General features: G+C 36.7%; 1 protein-coding gene and 1 pseudogene across 2 annotated transcripts in view; both read right to left on the reverse strand.

Annotated features, from left to right (window-relative positions):
• Positions 1-2,068: 2,068 nt before the first annotated feature.
• The window catches only part of ARL8B (ADP ribosylation factor like GTPase 8B), a 46,776-nt gene continuing 29,590 nt past the window's right edge, over positions 2,069-19,254 (reverse strand). Inside the window, exons 2-7 of one of the 2 annotated variants that reach the window (XM_055343698.1) lie at positions 15,606-15,686; positions 14,289-14,362; positions 13,668-13,761; positions 9,902-9,969; positions 9,436-9,506; positions 2,069-4,436 (exon numbers count right to left, since the gene is read on the reverse strand). In XM_055343698.1, coding sequence (XP_055199673.1) covers positions 4,387-4,436; positions 9,436-9,506; positions 9,902-9,969; positions 13,668-13,761; positions 14,289-14,362; positions 15,606-15,686 — 438 coding nt within the window. In that variant the 3' untranslated portion in view covers positions 2,069-4,386. The remainder of the gene's footprint in view (positions 4,437-9,435; positions 9,507-9,901; positions 9,970-13,667; positions 13,762-14,288; positions 14,363-15,605; positions 15,687-19,254) is intronic. The other variant, XM_055343699.1, reaches the window with a different exon arrangement.
• On the reverse strand, positions 18,317-18,404 carry LOC129522658 (U6 spliceosomal RNA; annotated as a pseudogene).

A 19,254-nucleotide genomic window follows, 5' to 3' on the forward strand; every position in this document is an offset into this window, starting at 1 on the left:
TATAAAGTGTTAAACATTAGCTCTAGTTGACCCCCAAATTGGTAGTAGGTTACATATTTTTCCACATTGTATACCAGAATAAACATTTTTCTGCAGTCTGGGAGAAATGCTTTAAAATTTTTAAATGCCTTTCAAAATATAAGCCTGTATTTATTACAGCATTTCCTTCAAACAAAATCTAAGTTATTGTATCATTCTGTGAAATGTCTGTGATCTCCAGCCCTTAACTGTGTTAAAGTGATAAAATGTAAATATTACATTTTTGGATTGCTTTTCGATTATTTCCAAGCTGAAAAACATGCAAAGTTAACATATTCACTAGGACAAGTGGGCCTTTTCATCTATCTTCTCTGCTGTTTTACCACCATCCACATCTCTTGGCTGCTAACACCATAGTCTGTTAGATAATACATTAGGAATCATCTACTCTTCATTTTACAGTTAGGAAAAGTGCAGAGCCAGAGGGGATTCAGCAACTCCTCACACAATCAGTTAATAACAAAGAAAGGGACCCATTTTCTCAAATGTCAATCCAGCACTCTCGACAGAGCCAAACTACATTAGTATTTTAAAATGACAAACTATTTTCCTACCACATCCGTTCCTTTTATGAATATAAGACTTACAAGCCCCAACAAAAGAAGTTAAATACCTTTCCCCCTCTAATTCTTACTAGGATATCTGCATTACCTAAGTTACCAGCTGCCTTGCAGTTTTAAAATAGAAATTACCTTACTGAAGAAAGGGCTTGTTAATGAAATGGAATAATTAATGACTACTGCTATTGCTTAGATTAAGGAACTTCCCTTTGCAATCTATCTAGCATGTCAATGACCTGCTTCTATTTCCCTAAGAACAGTCAAGAAGCAGCAATTTAAAAAGCACCCATTTTTATTAATAGCTGAGTGTTAAACAGAAATTATGTGGAGGCTATTTACTAATCAACAGGAAACACCTGCAGTGGGCCACATATTGTAGAACTGCAAGCTTAAGGGAAGTTGGCAAGAAGACTAGTGTTTGCTTTACTGTTTTCAAGTATTTTCGCAGGCATATACGTTGCTGAGGGCACAACAGTTAAAGTTTGTGAGAGAATAAAATATTTCAAATACTCAATATGGTGGTATCCCCGCGATGGCATTTTTAAAGTAAAGTATGTGGCCAAGTGGATGTTACATTACAATACTGGCTACTGAATTCAGATTTCCCCTCCAGTTCTCACAATGCCAGACCATGAGGCTGGAATTACCGAATCAACAGGATTTCAGTGTAACTGGATCCTGTATGGATAGAATTACAAGAGGCAGTTAGTTCCTCAGTCAAAACAATGAATACTAAAGTAGCCACAGTTCAATATATCCAATTTACTTGACAGAATCAAAGGGATTTTAGAAGTCTCCATTTTTGAAAGCAGTAATAAACTTAAAATCAAGGATACAGTAAGCTAAACTTATATCCACCCCGCCCACTCCCTCCCCTGACTTACACACTCCTTCAAAAGTCATTTGTAGGAGGGTGAGGAGAAGAGAACCGAGTTAACTGTCTGACTAAATGTCTCCACTAATTCCATACAAGAAATGAAACTGGATATCCTAGGGACTTCTGTCCTAGAAATGCTAAATCACACATCTAATTGGACAACAAGGTCTGGCTGTACAGAGTAACAGTACGCATATAGAGAGAAAACCAAGTTGAATTTTCCTGACTAAAACTATAAAATCATTTCTACAATAGTTCTGATGAACTAAGTGTTCACTTTTATAATGCAAAAGATAACATGTAAAGTAGGCCAAATGGCTTTACTTTAAAAATATGCTTTTGTAGGAAAACCGCCATGTTCGATTATTTAAGATCTTTTCATTCTGGAACTAAAGTCAGTAAATAGGCCTGCCTTGCAATTTTCAGTTTATTAGATTTTTGTTAGAATTTTTAAAACAAATAGATTATAAAAAATGCCTAACTAGCTCTTGCCACTTCTGTAAGTCCTAAATTTGGTGTATCATGACAGCTTGCAAGCAACAGCATCTCTTCCACCCTGTCCCCCCAAAAAAAATCGCAATATCAATCTGTGGATATTTTAAAAGTTTATTTCTATTTTAACTAGCCAGTAGCCCCAATTCTTTGAGAAATGAGCTGATTTCGTTCTAGCACAATGTCTATGGACCTTGCTCATGGTAACTTTCTTCCCATCCCCTTCCAAAAAAAGTCAGCACCTTCCATCATGATGCACATTTTAAGTTAAAATTGTCAATACAACCCTCAAAATGCAAGTTTATTGAATAAAGCTGAGAAGAGCAGTAAACAGACAAAAAAAAATGCATCACCTAAATAGAAAAAAAATTCACGTATTTACAAAGTTCAGTAACTGTTAGGTTTTCACATGCAGAAGTTAATGCACAGGAAAATGTTGGTAATAGAGTTTGGATGTCTTGAATGCTGAAAGCAATGAACAGACACAGAAACACATTAAGTTTTAGCTATAGGTCAATTAATGAACCTATGCGGTCCCCACACAGTCACACATTTTAGTTCCAATTCCTCCTTTTAGGCACGAGCAGATTGCCACATTATTTGTAATGGTTCATGGTAACCATTAATGATGTTGAACTACGGTAGCAAGTTTAAATATCCCTTCATTTACAGAACCATTCATCCCATCAGGGAAGTATGCAACATGCTTCAAAGAATAAGAACAGAATTTTAAAAGCTGAGATTCTACTCATAAAAATATGAATGGAGGAAAACCAAGTAGTATCTGTGCAACACAGTGCAGTATTTTGTACAGAATATTGTTAAGGCCATGGCAGTCTATAAATTAAAACTGGTATTCATTAAAAGAACTTAACTGTTGACTGCACTTTTGAGTGCTCAACATGTTTGGAAATGCACTGTCTACATGAGTGCTGCTTAACAAAAGGAACAAAATCACACACAGTGTGAGGCAACACATAAGCGGGTGTAGCATAAAGTTTTATCTACTACAGTGGTTTATGTGAATAACAATTTACAAGTGAACCAGTATTAATATGTCCCTTTGTGTATATGGACATCACTAAACTACAAAACATGTTCGTTTTTTAGTTTTTATACATCTCCGTATCATAGAAGCAAACAATACACAGCATCAGTTCCTCAGTTCTCCATGTGATTGATTATTAAACAACCTGTAGACGTTGCGCATGATTACATTAGATAGAGCAGGCAGGTCTAGAGTTGTCACAATAATCAAGATGTCTAATGGCACCAGACAAAAGAGTGCCAAACTTTACATCAATAAGAGAGAAAAATAAGAATTTTTATTTGTTTCTAAGTATCTATTGTGCTGAAAGTCTATGACTGGATATAAAAAGTCAAGAGTTAGAGTGTCATGCAGCAGCACTGATTTAAGGACTAGAGATAGAAAGAACAAACAGGTGTTTGAACAAAGTCTGACATCCTTTACATTTTATTATATTGGCTGGAATGCTCTAAATTCATGAAAGCCTTTGAGAAAATCTTCCTTCCCAACCCTTTAAAAAAGTGTGTTGAACCCTGCCCCCCCACACACCAAAAAAAGAAAGAAAGAAAGAAAGAAAGAAAGAAAGAAAGAAAGAAAGAAAGAAAGAAAGAAAGAAAAAGAAAGGAAAAGAAAAGAAAAGAAGGAAAATAGAGAAATAATGATCTGGACAGATACACAACAGCATGCCTTAGTTCCTCCCATATCCCCAACTGCTATCTGGTGATGAAGAATTCTCAGAAAGCAGAATGTTTTTAAAATTCATATATAATCTCACCAGTCTAAAGAACCAATAACAACACTGATCTGGTGCCTCCGCTCGCTCTTTGCAGACCATTTTTTAAATTCCTAAGGTGTAATTATACATTTCACATGCATTTGTGAGATATGTAAACATTTTGTTTATATCCCACATGAGTCAGGCTAAAGGTTTTCTAAATACTGTGTGTGGCACTAGAAACTTCATGCTGTATCAAGTCAGTATCAGTATTAAGCTAATGGACTCTATAATGAAATATCATAGACATTTACTGAAAACCAATATAAAAATCTGGCCCAAAAAGACCAAAACAGAAATATGCAATTTTCTTGATTTAAGATGGTCAAATGGGTGTTTTCTTAAAAAAAAAAAAAAAAAAAAAGCTCTACACACTGTTTAAGACAAGTATGTATAAGAAGCTTTTGTGTGTGTGCTGACTTTATCATGACAACTCTAGCTGATTCTTTATGAAGGATAAGGGATACACATCTTCAGCAGTGCACAGGAGAAATAAACTCTGAAAAAGGCAATTTCTTGGGTTTAGGAAGGACCGTATTCTGGGAAGTACTTCAGAGGAACGGACAATAATTCTAGAATTATAGCCAGGAAGGACTGGAAGACTTCAGGAGATGCTTCAGCTTCTTCTAGATTTTGAATGTTGAATAAGCCACTGAAGTGTGATATCTAAAGATGGAGGGAAAAAAATTGAAGGCGTTAAGATACCAAGTTAAGACACTAAACAGACATAGTATTTAAAATGCAGCTACTTCAAAGTACATGCTGGGTGGGCCTGCCCTCTTCTGCTTTTCTGCATCTAAACTACTATCCTCCATTACCTAAACTTCAAGAGGACATTCTAAAGAATTGAGACTAAAGAGTCTCTGACCTAAAAGTTAAATTATGCTCAGGACAGCTTGTACCACCTTTTTTTCACATTGAAAACCTTACAGACTGCCTGTTAAGATCAGTACTGTATGTGAAGTACCAGGAATGCAAAGATACACAAGAATCCCCCTGCTTTCAAGGAACTTTTAGTATCAAAGTTGAAAAACCTAGAACTCATTTGCAGTTGGGTGGAGGGGTGCCCCACAGATTTCCAGGCAAAGGAAACAAAAACAAGAAACAAAGGCCTGAATGGTGTGGATATCTGGATGGATTATATGTGATAAGATATGGATGAAGGACAGGAATGGGAGAAGGGACTGTTACTTATTGCTAAGGCAGGGGTTCTCAATTTCACCTTTTTGACATTTTGGACCAAGTAATTCTTTGCTGGGACAGGGATGAGGGCCTTTCCTGTGCATGGCCGACTATTTTGCAGTATCTGTGACCCCTACCACTAGATGCCACTATAACTCCCCCCACACACCCACAATTGTGACAATCAATAATGTCTCCAGGGGATTGCAAATGTCCTGAGGAGCAAAAAATGTCCTTAACTGAGATCCATGGGCTAGACAGAGCCAATAACCCTATATACCACTCTAGGATGCTACTAAGTTTGAGTTTTATTCTCAAGTGGAAGTTACTGGAGAATTTTAAGCAAGGAAATGATTAGTTTAGTATGATTAACAATGGCAATAGAGGAAGACAACTTGGAGTTATCAGTATAGACACTATCACAACAAGAATAGGAAATGGATGAAGGCCTGAAGCAAACAAGTGCTGTAGCGATGGTAGAAGGAAAATGCAGAGTTGACTAAGATATAGAACAGAGAGACTGACAGTATGTAGTGGGTAAGAAAGAATCTGTTGGCTTCAATGACCTGCGTTGGTCATGTTGACAAACACAGTGGCTAAAGGAAGAACAGACTTGAGGAAAAAAAGATTAAGAATTTAGCTGTAAAACACACTGAGTTTGAGGTGCAGAAAGTAACACGTATGGAGATGTCCAACAGGTAGTTTTAGCTACATGGATCTCAGAAGACGATGGGGACTAGCAAGATGTCACCAAAGAGGTGGCAGCTGAAGCTACCGTAGCAGAGATCAGTCAAAAAAAGCACTTAGACTGACAAGAGAAGGAAGCTAAGTGAAAACATTGAATTACTGTCCTTGAGTTCTTTAAAATGTGTCATCCGTGTAAAGGGTATGTGAGCATCTACCAGAAGTAGCATTCTATTCTCCAAGCCTGAAAGATGAGTGCAAATTCAGTTTCCCAGCTAATATGCATTACAGAAAATAGACACACATATGAAGAATCTCAGCCAAGAGCTGAGATCTGAACAAACACAATCTGTTCAGAGTTGTGGAAGCAATGAATTAACCTGCTTGCTGAACCAGATGTGTACTTTTAAAAGGACAGCAGTACGTAGTAAGAGCAAAGCTACATTCATTAGAATTGAATGTAAAGGTATGTAAAGGGAAAGGTAAATCTAAGAGTGAAATGCCCAGATTTAAATATTTAAGAAATTCACTTAAAAAAACAAAAACAAAAACAAAACTTGTGGACACTGGACAGAAGTTACATCCTAAAGACAGATGGATCCTTAAGATTAGATTAAAAAGCAGAAAAGAAGTAAGATACTCAGATGAAGCAGTCATCTTCCATGACATAAAGGGCCACAAGTATGAGTCATCTTTGCAAAGATCATGTTCACAGAAGTAATCTGTTCTATGTGTGGTTTGAGGACACATTACCAAAGTATTTCATATACCACACTGGGAAGCTGGAAGAATATACAACCCATGTGCATGGAGATACTTTTGGGACAATTTAGTAAATTCATAAATTTAGTTCCAAAATATGTTGTAAAAGCTGAAATTAAGGAGGATATTCTGATTTGATTACCCAAGAAGTCTAATTTACTTGGCTGTTAGTTGTATTTCTTGCTCCAAATTAACAGGCATTCTGATTTACAAACTACTCATTTTGAATCTAGTTAGAGTAGATCTACTTCCTTGGGCTTGAAACTAAACAAAGCAGGAGTTCTACAATCACAAACTGGTGACTATGGAGCCCTATGACAGACCATGAAGATCAGCCTCACCAGCTCTCCTGCATTTACCTCCTAAATGAGCTCACAAGATTTTTTTCAGGAAAGTATCTGGCTAGTTTGTCAAGGTAGTAAGACAAAGACACAAAACTTAACAAGAATTCCTCCTAACAAAGGAAGGAAATTTTCAAAGATTTTACTTATTTATTCATGAGGGACACAGAGAGAGAGGCAGAGACACAGGCAGAAGGAGAAGCAGGCTCCATGCAGGAAGCCCGATATGGGACTCGATTCTAGATCCTATGATCACGCCCTGAGCCGAAGGCAGACGCTCAACCAATGAGCCACCCAGGTGTCCCAGAAGGAAAATTTTGTTAAATAAATTCTAAATAACCCTAGTGCTTGAAGAGTCTATTTTCAAATTAACTAAATGCTTACAATGTAACAAGTTACTTATTCTATTCATTTAGAGAAGATTTTGTGTCCATAAGCAAAGTACTAGGCTCAGATTGCTTTTGGGTGCTCTTTTAAGGAAACTCAGGGATGCTTGGCTGGTTCAGGGAATGGAGATTGTGATTTCTGATCTCAAGGTTGTTAAATTCAAGCCCCACATTGGGTGTAGAGATTACTTAAAAATAAAATCTTTAAAAAATAAATAAAATAAAATAAATAAAATAAAAAATAAAATAAATAAAATAAAATAAAATAAAATAAAATAAAATAAAATAAAATAAAATAAATAAAATAAAATAAAATAAAATAAAATAAAAAAATAAAATAAAATAAAATAAAATAAAATAAAATAAAATAAAATAAATAAAGGAAGCCCAGAATTAGCCAGAAAACTATCAATACTCTGAGCCCATCAGAGCATGTTTGAGGAGGGGTGGGGAAAGAATTGATAGACCAGAACCAATACACACTGAATGAAGGCTAATGGGGGAAAAAAATTAAGGGGAAAAAAAAAAAAAAACCTTCTAAGCACACTGTTTTGGCACTATTTATTACATTTTACTCCAATACAAGTTTTTTTTTTTTTTTAATTGGAGGTATGACTATGGTAGAATGGTGTTTTTGGCTTTGAAGATGGATGAAGGAGCTATAAGCCAAGAATGCAAGCAGTATCTAAAAGCTGAAAAATATAAGGAAATGGAGTCTCTCCTTGCATCTCCAAAAAGAGCACAACCTATCACCTTAGTCCTTAATTTCTAGCTCAGTGAGAACCATGACAGACTTCTAACTGACAGCAGCAATAGAAAACTAATACACCCATGTGACATCCATCATATGTCAAATGCTGCAATTCATTTTCAGGTTCCCTCTCACAAGATAATTTTTAAACTGCTGCTATTACCATTTTATAGATGAGTAAAACCTGGAGATCAGGGAGGTTAAGTGCTTTGTCCAAGGCCAGTCAGAAAATAACTTAGGACCAAGTGTTCTGGCCTGAGGCTGCCTGACCCCAAGGCCCATGCTGTTTGTAGCCCATTATGCAGCAATGATGGACAGCCTCATTTTTCCATAGTGACCCACAGAGCGATTTTTTCACCAGTGACCACTAAACTGGGAGAGGTAAAGGTGCCATGAAAATCTCCAGGCTCCTATGCAGTTGCTTCAAGGTACATGCATTAAACTCTCTTTTCTCATTTTGGTTGAGACTGTCATGCCAGACAAAAACTGTGTGACTCAGCCTGACTAGCTTTTGTCATGAAGGTATACTTTACCAGTGAGTATATTTTCTTGCACTGTTATAGGTCTTTTCACTCAAGCAGTTAACAGGTTAAATAGCCTTTCATCTTGTCAAATGCTTCTATTCATATTTCCTTTTTACCTTTGGACCCATCTCACCCATTCCAATCCACTTTTATTAAATAATCTCTCACAAATTAGTTAAGAAACTAAAGGCTCTTATACTTAAATTCTTTAAGGACACTGTATTGGATTGAATGATGTCTCCTCAAAATTCACTCCTACTCAGAATCTCAGAATTTATTCAGAAATTGTCTTTACAGATAAAAGACGAAGTTGCTCTGAATGAAGGTAGGCCCTAATCCAAGGATATGGATCTTTATGAGAAGAGAAAATACGCACACACACACAGACACACATGGAGGAGAAGGCTATGTGAAGCCAGAGGCAGAAACTGCAGTGAAGTATCTGTATGTTAAAGAGTAAGCTAGGAAAAGGCAAAGCTGGATACTTCCCAACAGCCTTCATGGCCCTGCTGACACCTTGATTTTGGACGCCTAGCTTCCTGAACTTGAGAAAATAAATTTCTGCTGTTTTAAGCCACCCAGTTTTGATACTTTGCCAAGGCTATTCTAGGAAATTAACACAGACATTAAATAGATAAAGGATACTTTTGGCTTATTCTTCCAATAGAGCACTAACATACTGCAGTAATATACTGGTTGAATAAATGAACAATTGTTTTTGTAAAGTCTTTTCTCAAAAACATAATTTTGTTATAAAGCACAGCTGGATACTAGCTCTGCCAAAATTAATACAATAAATTGATATCACATAATGTTTAACTTCATGTCTATTTCACTTACTACTTTAAATAACATAGAGCACATTCGGGATGTTGTATTTGCTGTCAAAAGATATAATATCTATTCTTTTTCCTAAGGCAAAAACAACAGTCCTGTATAAAGGAAGTCACTTAAACAGAAATGGGGATAATAAACAGTAAGAAGCACTAAGACATCCCTTCCAGTGATATCCATTTTTCCACAGTCATTTCTTACCTATATTATCCTTTTCTTTGCAAGAAATTGAATAGCAGCAAATTTCTCTATCCTGAATAGCAGACAGGTTCCTATATAAGAAGCAGAATTAAGAGAATAAGGTCTGTGCTTAAAACAACTATCATACCTATCACTCTTTGTTCAATTTTCTTATATTTTTACACTGAAGAAATTATTTTACTACTACTAAAATTTTAGAAATTCACTTCACTGGTAGGCCAAATTTACCATGTTTACCTTAAAACATGGCTGTAATCATTACTAAATAACAGGAGTGCCTGGCTCAGTCAGAAGAGTATATGACTCAATCTCAGGATTGTAAATTCGAGCCCCATGTTGGGTATAGAGATTACTTAAAAATAAAATCTCTAAAAAATAATAATATAATGTTGCTAAACAAAGTAGTGGGCAAAAAAGTCTAATTTAGAAAAAAGTTTTTTAAAACATCATCATTCCTAAGACATACATTTTTTCAATTAGCTGTTTCTCATCCAAGGCATTAGGAAGATCTCTCTTGTTTCCAAGTACTAGTACCTTTAAAAAGAAGAGATATTAACAATAAACATTTATGTAGGAAAAGGTCACAGAAGCATATGATAGTCATATTTGTAGACATTAAAATTGGAATGCTACCACATGCCATAATATTGAGGCATATTTGTAACTGGTGGGCTATCTCATTTATTTAATCATTCAAATTAGCGTTCATTTTAACTTCTACCACACAGATGACTTAATTCAATGTGGCTGCCAACTTCTATTTAAATTATTTTAAGTCTATGGTATGCATTCTGAAATTTCTAAATAAATCTGTACCAAAATGTAATTATGATCTTAACACAACCAAAGTGGGGGAATAATTTTTTAATCATTTTTTGTTAGCCATTAATCAAACACATAAACATGCTTTTAAAATTGATCCATCCTATAGAATGTCATGCATAAATATTCTAAGACAATGGTTAAGTCTGGAGATCAGGATAAATATAGTAGTAATAAACTCTAGGAATGAATTAATGTCATCATCTGGTTGTGAGATGTCATTTGAAAAGAAAGGAAAGCAGAGACAGCTTCCCAATTACCACCCTTTCTTTCTCAGGTATGTTCTTTCTGCTGTATAGAAAACAAAGAATATGAGTACATATAATGTATTTGAGAATATCCATACTCTAAGGTCAGTGTTCTCTAAGAACATGTAATCTTTGATCCATCTCAACAAAGTACATGTCATGTCTACCTTGCCACAGCTATTTCTTTCACTTAATACACCCCTACTCCATACACTTTGACGGATTCTACTTATAAGACCTAGACTCTTACTTTGCACAAAGGACAAAGAGACAAGGACTGAAGCACAGAGAGCTGAGGACACTGGGAGCTCACAGGAGAATGTTCAACCACAGCCTGTCTCCCTTTCCCCAACTTTCACCCCCTCCATACTTATTTAAGTCACACTAGGTTCTCAAGCTGGATCTGCCTGAATTTCTAAAAATAATTATCACAGTCATTTGTGATCAGCTGTCAGTTTGGGGGATGCCTGGCATTTTAGCCCTCTTAGTACATTTAAGAACTCTCCTCCTACCTTATGAACCTGCCTCCCAATGAAGCTACTTGGTTCAATGGATAATTTTTTCCCTAGCTTTCCTTTCTAAAAGAGCATGGACATATAATCTAGAATGAACCAAACTTTTCAATGAAGAGTCAGTGATGTAAGAAAGCAGGATAGAGAACCCTTTCTTTCTTTCTTTTTCTTTCTTTTCTTTTTTCTTCCTTCCTTCCTTCCCTTCTTTCTTTCTGAATGACAGAGAGAGAGAGAGAGAGAGAGGCAGAGAGAGAGACAGAGGGGCAGAGACACAGGAGGAGGGAGAAGCAGGCTCCATGCCGGCCGTGAGACTCGATCCCAGGACTCCAGGATCGCACCCTGGGCCAAAGGCAAGCGCTAAACTACTGAGCCACCCAGGGATCCCCAAGAGAACCCATTTTGATAGGGAAAGGAAATCAATCAGCTAGATGACCTTCCAATCAGAACAATTTGTGTCTAGTGTTCAGAAACTGCATGTGGTAACCAGACTTACTCTGTGGTGGGAGTTTGGATATGACCCTGACAGCTGCTTAGCTTCCTTGTTCCAGCCTATTTCTCGAGCCTACTTATTTGCAGCCTTCTCAGAGACCCTGGAAGCTACCCAATATTATTTCATTGAATTCCTTTCTACTGAAGTCAGCTTTCTATTGCTTGCAACTAAAAGACTTATGGTGTCCATAAGGTAAGACTGATTTTTACTTTTTTTTTTTTTAAGATTTTATTTATTTATTCATGAGAGACACACAGAGAGAGGCAGAGACACAGACAGAGGGAGAAGCAGGCTCCCTGCAGGAAGCCCGATGTGGGACTCAATCCCAGGACTCCAGGATCACGCCCTGGGCTGAAGGCAGGTGCTCAACCGCTGAGCTACACAGGCATCCCTGATTTTTACTTATGGCAGGTATATAGAACTAGGAACTAGGTCCTAACACAGGAGAAAAAGAATAGACTTTGAAGTCAGATAGACATAGATTCGAAATCTGGATGCACAACATACTAATGTTGCCATGTAACCCTGAAGAACAAGTGTTAGAAAGGAGGGATAACCACGAACCTCATTATGCCGTAAGAATTAAATGTGATAATACACCTCAAGTATTTGACATTCATGAACTGGTCCTTTTCCAGCATTCTTCAGCTCAACAAATGGCACCACCTTCCATCTAACTTCATGAACCAGAAACTAGGAATTATTCTTTAGATCTCCTCTCCCACCAAGTCTGGTGGACAGTGTTCCTAAATATCCCTAAAATCTGTTTTTTTCTCACCATCTTGTCCACTACCAACACCCTAATCCATGGTAATTTGTCAGCACAACTTCAACAGCTTCCTAACACTGCCATCCTTACAGTCCCATTTGCCACTTCAATCCATTCTTAATCTGAAATCAGAATGACTTAAATAATAAATCTGATCATTTAAAACACTACAACAGTAAGGTGCCTGGGTGGTTCAGTTGGTTTGAATGGTTGAGTGTCAGACTTGATTTTGGCTCAGGTCCTGGTCTCAGGGTCATGAGGTCAATCCTTCCCTCCCCCTCTGTGTGGGGCTCCAACCTCAGGGCAGAGTCTGCTTCTCTCTTTCCCTCTGTTCCTCTCCCACCCAAGTGTGCTAAGAAATAAATAAGATCAAGAAGAAGGAAAGGAAAAGGAAAAGGAAAGGAAAGGAAAGGGAAAGGGAAAGGAAAGGGAAAGGAAAGGGAAAGGAAAGGAAAGGAAAAGGAAAAGAAAGAAAGAAAGAAAGAAAGAAAGAAAGAAAGAAAGAAAGAAGAAAGAAAGAAAGAAAGAAAGAAAGAAAGAAAGAAAGAAAAGAAATCCTTCAGAAAAAAAGCTTTATAACACTACAGGAGCTTTCCCACACAGTCCATACCCAGTCTCCTCTAGGATCCTTACTGCCACATGGCTTCACCACTCTCCCCACCCTCTTACTTTGCTGTATGCTCTAGAGACTGGCCTCCTCTCAGTGCCTTGCTTCCTCCTACCAAAAGGCCTTTGTCTACATATCCCTCACAATTCAGCTCAAGTGAGTACCTAGGTGGCTCAGTGGCTGAGCGTTTGCCTTTGGCTCAGGTGGTGATCCTGGGATGAAGTCCCACATCAGGCTCCCTGCATGGAGCCTGCTTCTCCCTCTGCCTATGTTTCTGCCTCTGTCTCTCCATGAATAAATAAACAAAATCTTTAAAGAAAAAAAAAAATCAGTTCAAGCATCATTTCCTCAGGGAATCCTTTGTAGATCTTCCCTCAAACTAGATCAAATATCCCTTTTAATTTACAACTCTCGCAGCCCCTTGTACCTCTCCTTCATAGTACTTAACAGAGCTGTATTATTCAAATGATTTCATGGCATCTACCTTTCTTACTAAACCACAAGCTTCATGATGGCAGTGAGCATATTTCTATTCACTTCTGTTCATCACTGTATCCCCAGGACTGAGCATTGCTTCTATTGCAGATAGTCTAATATATAGCTGGCTAAGAAATAAATAAATAGCACAGTGCCCAGTCCAGTATATGGCTAATATTCAGTAAAGATAAGTGTTTTAAGACTTTAAGACATAATAGCTGATTTCAAATATAATATAATCATATAATTATAATCTTAATAATAAACATTACCATCATATAATATAAAATAAGAACTCCATACTTACTGGAATTCCTTGTAACTGTGGTTTATCTAGAAGATTATGTAGTTCATTTCGAGAGGCTTCTATCTTTTCACGATCTGCGGCATCTATCATGTAACTTAAGAAAAAGCAATTTTGATATGTCTTCTCCAAATCCTCTGATGGCCACAATTAAAAATACAGATTTTTTTTAATTTTCATATTTACACTACTAAGGGGCACCTGGATGGCTCAGTTGGAAGAGCATGCAACTCTTGATCTTGGGGTCATGAGTTTGAGACCCACATTGGGTGTAAAGATTACTTAAATAAACTTTTAAAAAATGACTCACACTACTGAAATCGTTGATCAAAACAAAGACCTAGATAAAGAAAAGCTCAGTACCCAAAAATCTTTCAAACAGACTATACTTAGGTGCTAATACATGATAATAAAACACTTACATTCCTTAGCTCTTGGTTGCATAAACAAAAACATAAATAAAATTCTCATTCATGATTAATTTTTTTAAAGTTTCATATTAATGGGATTACACTAAGAAAATAGAAAGACTACTAATTGCATGAAATAAAAACTGAGCCTTTGGAAGTATTAAAAACAACTTTTTTCCTGGAAACCAAAGTTGACTTTTTAAAAAGTGCTTACACAATGGCATTGACTCCTCTGCAGTACCTTTCCCACATGCTCCGGAATCGGGGTTGTCCTCCTATGTCCCAAATCTTTAAATCAAGACAGACAAATCTTAATAAAGATATTTTAAGTAATACATTGAAGAAAAAGTATCAGAAGAAGGAGAGAAGTAGTTCTGGGGTCCACTTCTAAACTTAAAGTTCGTATTTAATATGTTTACAATTGATCTAATAAAAGTTCTACTAAAAAATTTTGTGCAATACTTTCTTTGCTTGTAAAACAATAAATTTCCAAAGTGAAAATGTACTTTAAGATAACACTTGTAGCATCTACAGAATCATACATCATCCAGATTTGAATACCAAAAGAGAAAACAACAGTTCATTCAGAACCTATTAAAGTTTAATTAAGTCTGACAGGAAATGCATTAATGCCTAATGATTTTTCTGATACAAAATTATTGTATCCATATGAAAGCTACTACCCACAATAATTTCATAATTATGTCTACTCCGTAGATACTATTCTGGACACAGTGCTACATAAATGTCTAAGTCGTGGTATTTACCTTCAAGGGGCTTCCAGTTTAACTATAGACACCTGTAATATGCATAAAAAGACCTATACGTGAAAAGTGAGATGCTTCATTAGATGAGCTCCAGAAAGAATTCAGTAAGCAGCTTCTGTGAGCCACAGAAATTGGGTGAAACCACTGTAAGGGTCTAGACAATTAGAAGTAAACTCCCATTAACTACAGAACATACACACACACACACACACACACACACACACACACACACAAAATGGCCTCTGATAAACAGTTCAACAGTCCATAATTTAAAACCCATCAAACTCATTCTAAAAACAAAATTATGTTTAAGTAGTTAGCTTTCCTATTTTATAGTTTTAATTTTATGGCTTGGTAGCAAAGAAAGTGAAAACTAGGTTACCATATATGCACCACAAATATAATACTAAATTGCCAATATTATAAATAAGAAGTTACCTTTCAATATAAAATACTGTTCATGAAATAATATAATCACATTCTAAATATGGGATCTCAAACATGGGATTTTTATTTCCTAGGAATATCCACATCCCAAATTTTATTCTGACAAACCATATCCTAAGTTTTTTCATGGCACTTAATAACATTTCAACTTAAACATTTTGATTTATGAGAGAAAGAAAAAAACTGATTTACATTCTTTTGGAACATATTCATAAGTTAAGAAGTACAAATAAATATGTAAAAAGCAAAGAAAAAAACAGAAAAATTTGTAGCTGTATATGCTGACAATATGAATCAAGTATCGCAAGATCACATACCTTTATTGTGACGTTACCTTTAGTTACTTTCCTCATGTTGAAGCCCACAGTGGGTATCATATCTTCACTGAATTGACCTGACTGAACAAAAGAAAACATGTGAAGTTAGATTAATCAATATTTATTAAGACATATAACATGGCATAAGCTTCAGACATCAACCATGTTTTTTTTAAAATTTAAAAAAAAAATTTTTTTAAGAGATTTTATTTATTTATCCATGAGAGATACAGAGAGATGCAGAGAGAGAGAGGCAGAGACAGGCAGAGGGAGAAGCAGGCTGCATACAGGGAGCCCGAAGTGGGACTCGATCCTGGGTCTCCAGGATCCTGCCCTGGGCTGAAGGCAGCGCTAAACCGCTGAGCCACCAGGGCTGCCCTCAACCATGCTGCTATAACCATTTTAGTATATAACTAATTTTTTAGTGGGGGTAACAATCTGTCTTAAGAAAACATTCTTTATAGGTGCTTCTTTATAGTTAACTAACTCTCACTTTCAGCTCAGGACATAATCTCAGGGTTGTGAGATTAAGCCCTTGGGTGTTGGGTGGAGCCTGCTTAAGATTCTCTCCTTCTCCCCTTGCTCCTACTCCACCCCCTTAAAAAAAAAACACAGAAAATATTCCTTATATCCATAATTCTTAAAGGGATACATGATTTTGTTCATACAAACACATATTCCACCATTTAAAAAATTAACTTTTTACATTATTTCCTTAAATTTAAAAAACATACTGTAACTATAAATGACAATTTATTCATTTCCCCACCTATACATAAATGTTAACACAAAATAGGAGGGATCCCTGGGTGGCGCAGCAGTTTAGCGCCTGCCTTTGGCCCGGGGCGCGATCCTGGGGACCCGGGATCGAGCCCCACGTCGGGCTCCCAGTGCATGGAGCCTGCTTCTCCCTCTGCCTGTGTCTCTGCCTCTCTCTCTTATTCTGTGTGACTATCATAAATAAATAAAAATTAAAAAAAAAAAAAAGATTTAACCTCTCTTAGGGCAGCCCAGGTGGCTGCTCAGTGGTTTAGTGCCGCCTTCAGCCCAGGGCGTGATCCTGGAGACCCCAGATCGAGTCCCACATGGGGCTCCCTGCACAGAGCCTGCTTCTCCCTCTGCCTGTGTCTCTGCCTCTCTCTCTCTCTCTGTGTCTCTCATGAATAAATAAATAAAATCTTAAAAAAAAAAAACACAAAATAGGAAATCAGAGGTAAAACTTCAAACTTTTCCATTTTTAGGATTTAAATTATTTTGACAATAACTGTTAACAACTTACAGTTAAATAGCTTTTCCAAGCTTGTCTTTTACAAGCTTATAAAATATTTTGTCATTTTATAGGTTTTCCTTTTATGTAATCAATTTTTTTTCTTATGACCTTCTTGTCATTAAGATTAAAATATTTTACAATAGTTTTGAATACCTTTTTAAAATTTAAAATGTTCATCCATCTGGAATATGATTTTATAGTACAAGAAAGTTACTTCTTTCAATCATCTCACTCATTTAAAAAACCACACATTCCTAACTATTTGAAATGATATGCCAAATGCCATACAGAGACAGTTCTATATCTAAGTCAATACTTCTCCATTAGCCTGTTTATTCCTAAATTAGGATTAGATGAATTACTGTAGCTTGTACAGTTTCTTATTCTTATATAGAAGATCAAGAATTTGGAATGTTTTCAAAGTTGTCTGGGTTCATCACACATTCCAAATAAACTAAAAATTCTTATTTCGGTTAAAATATTGACTGGAACTATATTAACTATATTAATTTGAGAAGGACTGCCCTATATCAAATTTTTTTAACCATCAAGTTTTTTTAATTGTATTTAAATTCAACTAATTAATTGTCAATGTAATATATTATTGGTTTCAGATGTAGAGGTCAGTGATCATCAGTCTTACAATACCCAGTGCTCAGCACGTCTCATGGCCTCCTTAATGTTCATCACCCAGTCACCCCCCGCCTCCCATTCCCACCCCTCCAGAGACCCTGTTTGTTTCTTTTGATTAAGAGTCACTTATGGTGGGATCCCTGGGTGGCGCAGTGGTTTGGCGCCTGCCTTTGGCCCAGGGTGTGATCCTGGAGACCCGGGATCGAATCCCACGTCGGGCTCCCAGTGCATGGAGCCTGCTTCTCCCTCTGCCTGTGTCTCTTCCTCTCTCTCTCTGTGTGACTATCATAAATAAATAAAAATTTTTTAAAAAAAGAATCACTTATGGTTTGTCTCTCTCTGATTTCGTCGTGTTTTATTTTTTCCTCTCTTCCCCTATGACCTCCTGTTTTGTTTCTTTAATTCCACATGAGTGAGATATGATAATTGTCTTTCTCTGATTGATTTATTTCACTTAGCATAATATCCTCTATTTCCATCCATGTCATTGCAAATGGCAAGATTTTTTTTTTTTTGATGGCTGAGTAGTAGTCTGTTGTACATATATACTACATCATCCTTCATCCATTCATCTGTCAATTGATATCTGGGCTCTTTTCATAGTCTCACTATTGTGGACATTGCTGCTATAAACATTGGGGTGTAGGTGCCCCCTTCGGATGACTAAATTTATATCCTTGGGGTAAATACCCAGTAGTGCAATTGCTGGTTCACAGGGTAACTCTACTTTCAACTTTATAAGAAACCTCCATATTGTTTTCCAGAGTGGCTGCACCAGCTTGCATTCCCACCACATTTGAAGGTTTCCAAAAATATGGAATGCTTCATGAATCTGCATGTCATCCTTGCACAGGGGCCATGCTAAGTATCAGTTCTTGATATTTAATCACTATCAAGTCTCTCCACACAGGCACATGGTTTGTTCATTTAAGCATTCAAATCTGGAATGCCTAGGTGGCTCACTGATTAAGCATCTGCCTTTGGCTAGGGTCATGATCCCAAGGTCCTGGGATGGAGTCCTGCATCAGGCTCCCTGCAGGGAGCCTGCTTCTCCCTCTGCCTGTCTCTGCCTCTCTCTGTGTGTCTCTCATAAGTAAGTAAGTGGAATCTTAAAAAAATAAACATTCAAATCTTTTATATCCATCAGTAAAGTATAAGTGTCATAATTGCTTTTGTATTTCTTATATTTTTTTAAATTTTATTTATTTGAGAGAAAGGAAGAAAGAGCAAGTGGTGGGGGTGGAAGGAGAGGGATAGAAGAGGAGGGAGAGAATCTTAAGTAGACTCTGCACTGAGTGCAGAGTCCAATGCAGAGCTGAATCCCATAAGCCTGAGATCATGATCTGAGCGGAAACCCAGAGTTGGATGCTCAACCGACTGAGCCACCCAGGTATCCTTTATATTTTTTTGACTACAAACTATACCTAATGAGTCACAGCTAATACTGACTTTATACATTCTACATATTTATATACTTTATTTACCAAATATCAACTTCTCAGTTGACTTGACTCTTATTTTTAGGTAAACAGCCCAGGGTTATAAAATCTCTCAACAAAGGAATGGTTGAACAAATAGGACTATTTTCAAGGCCTTAACACTGGCTAATTGTTTGCTGTGACCTTATGCCAGCCACACATGATTCTAAAACTGTCTACAAGTCCTGAGCATAATGAATTCCAATTTTACAAATTAATTTCCTCTACATAACTAACTCCAAAGTTCTACCTTCCCCCCACCCTGCTC

The sequence above is a fragment of the Nyctereutes procyonoides genome, unplaced genomic scaffold, assembly GCF_905146905.1.
Source record: "Nyctereutes procyonoides isolate TBG_1078 unplaced genomic scaffold, NYPRO_anot_genome, whole genome shotgun sequence".
Lineage (NCBI taxonomy): Eukaryota > Metazoa > Chordata > Mammalia > Carnivora > Canidae > Nyctereutes > Nyctereutes procyonoides.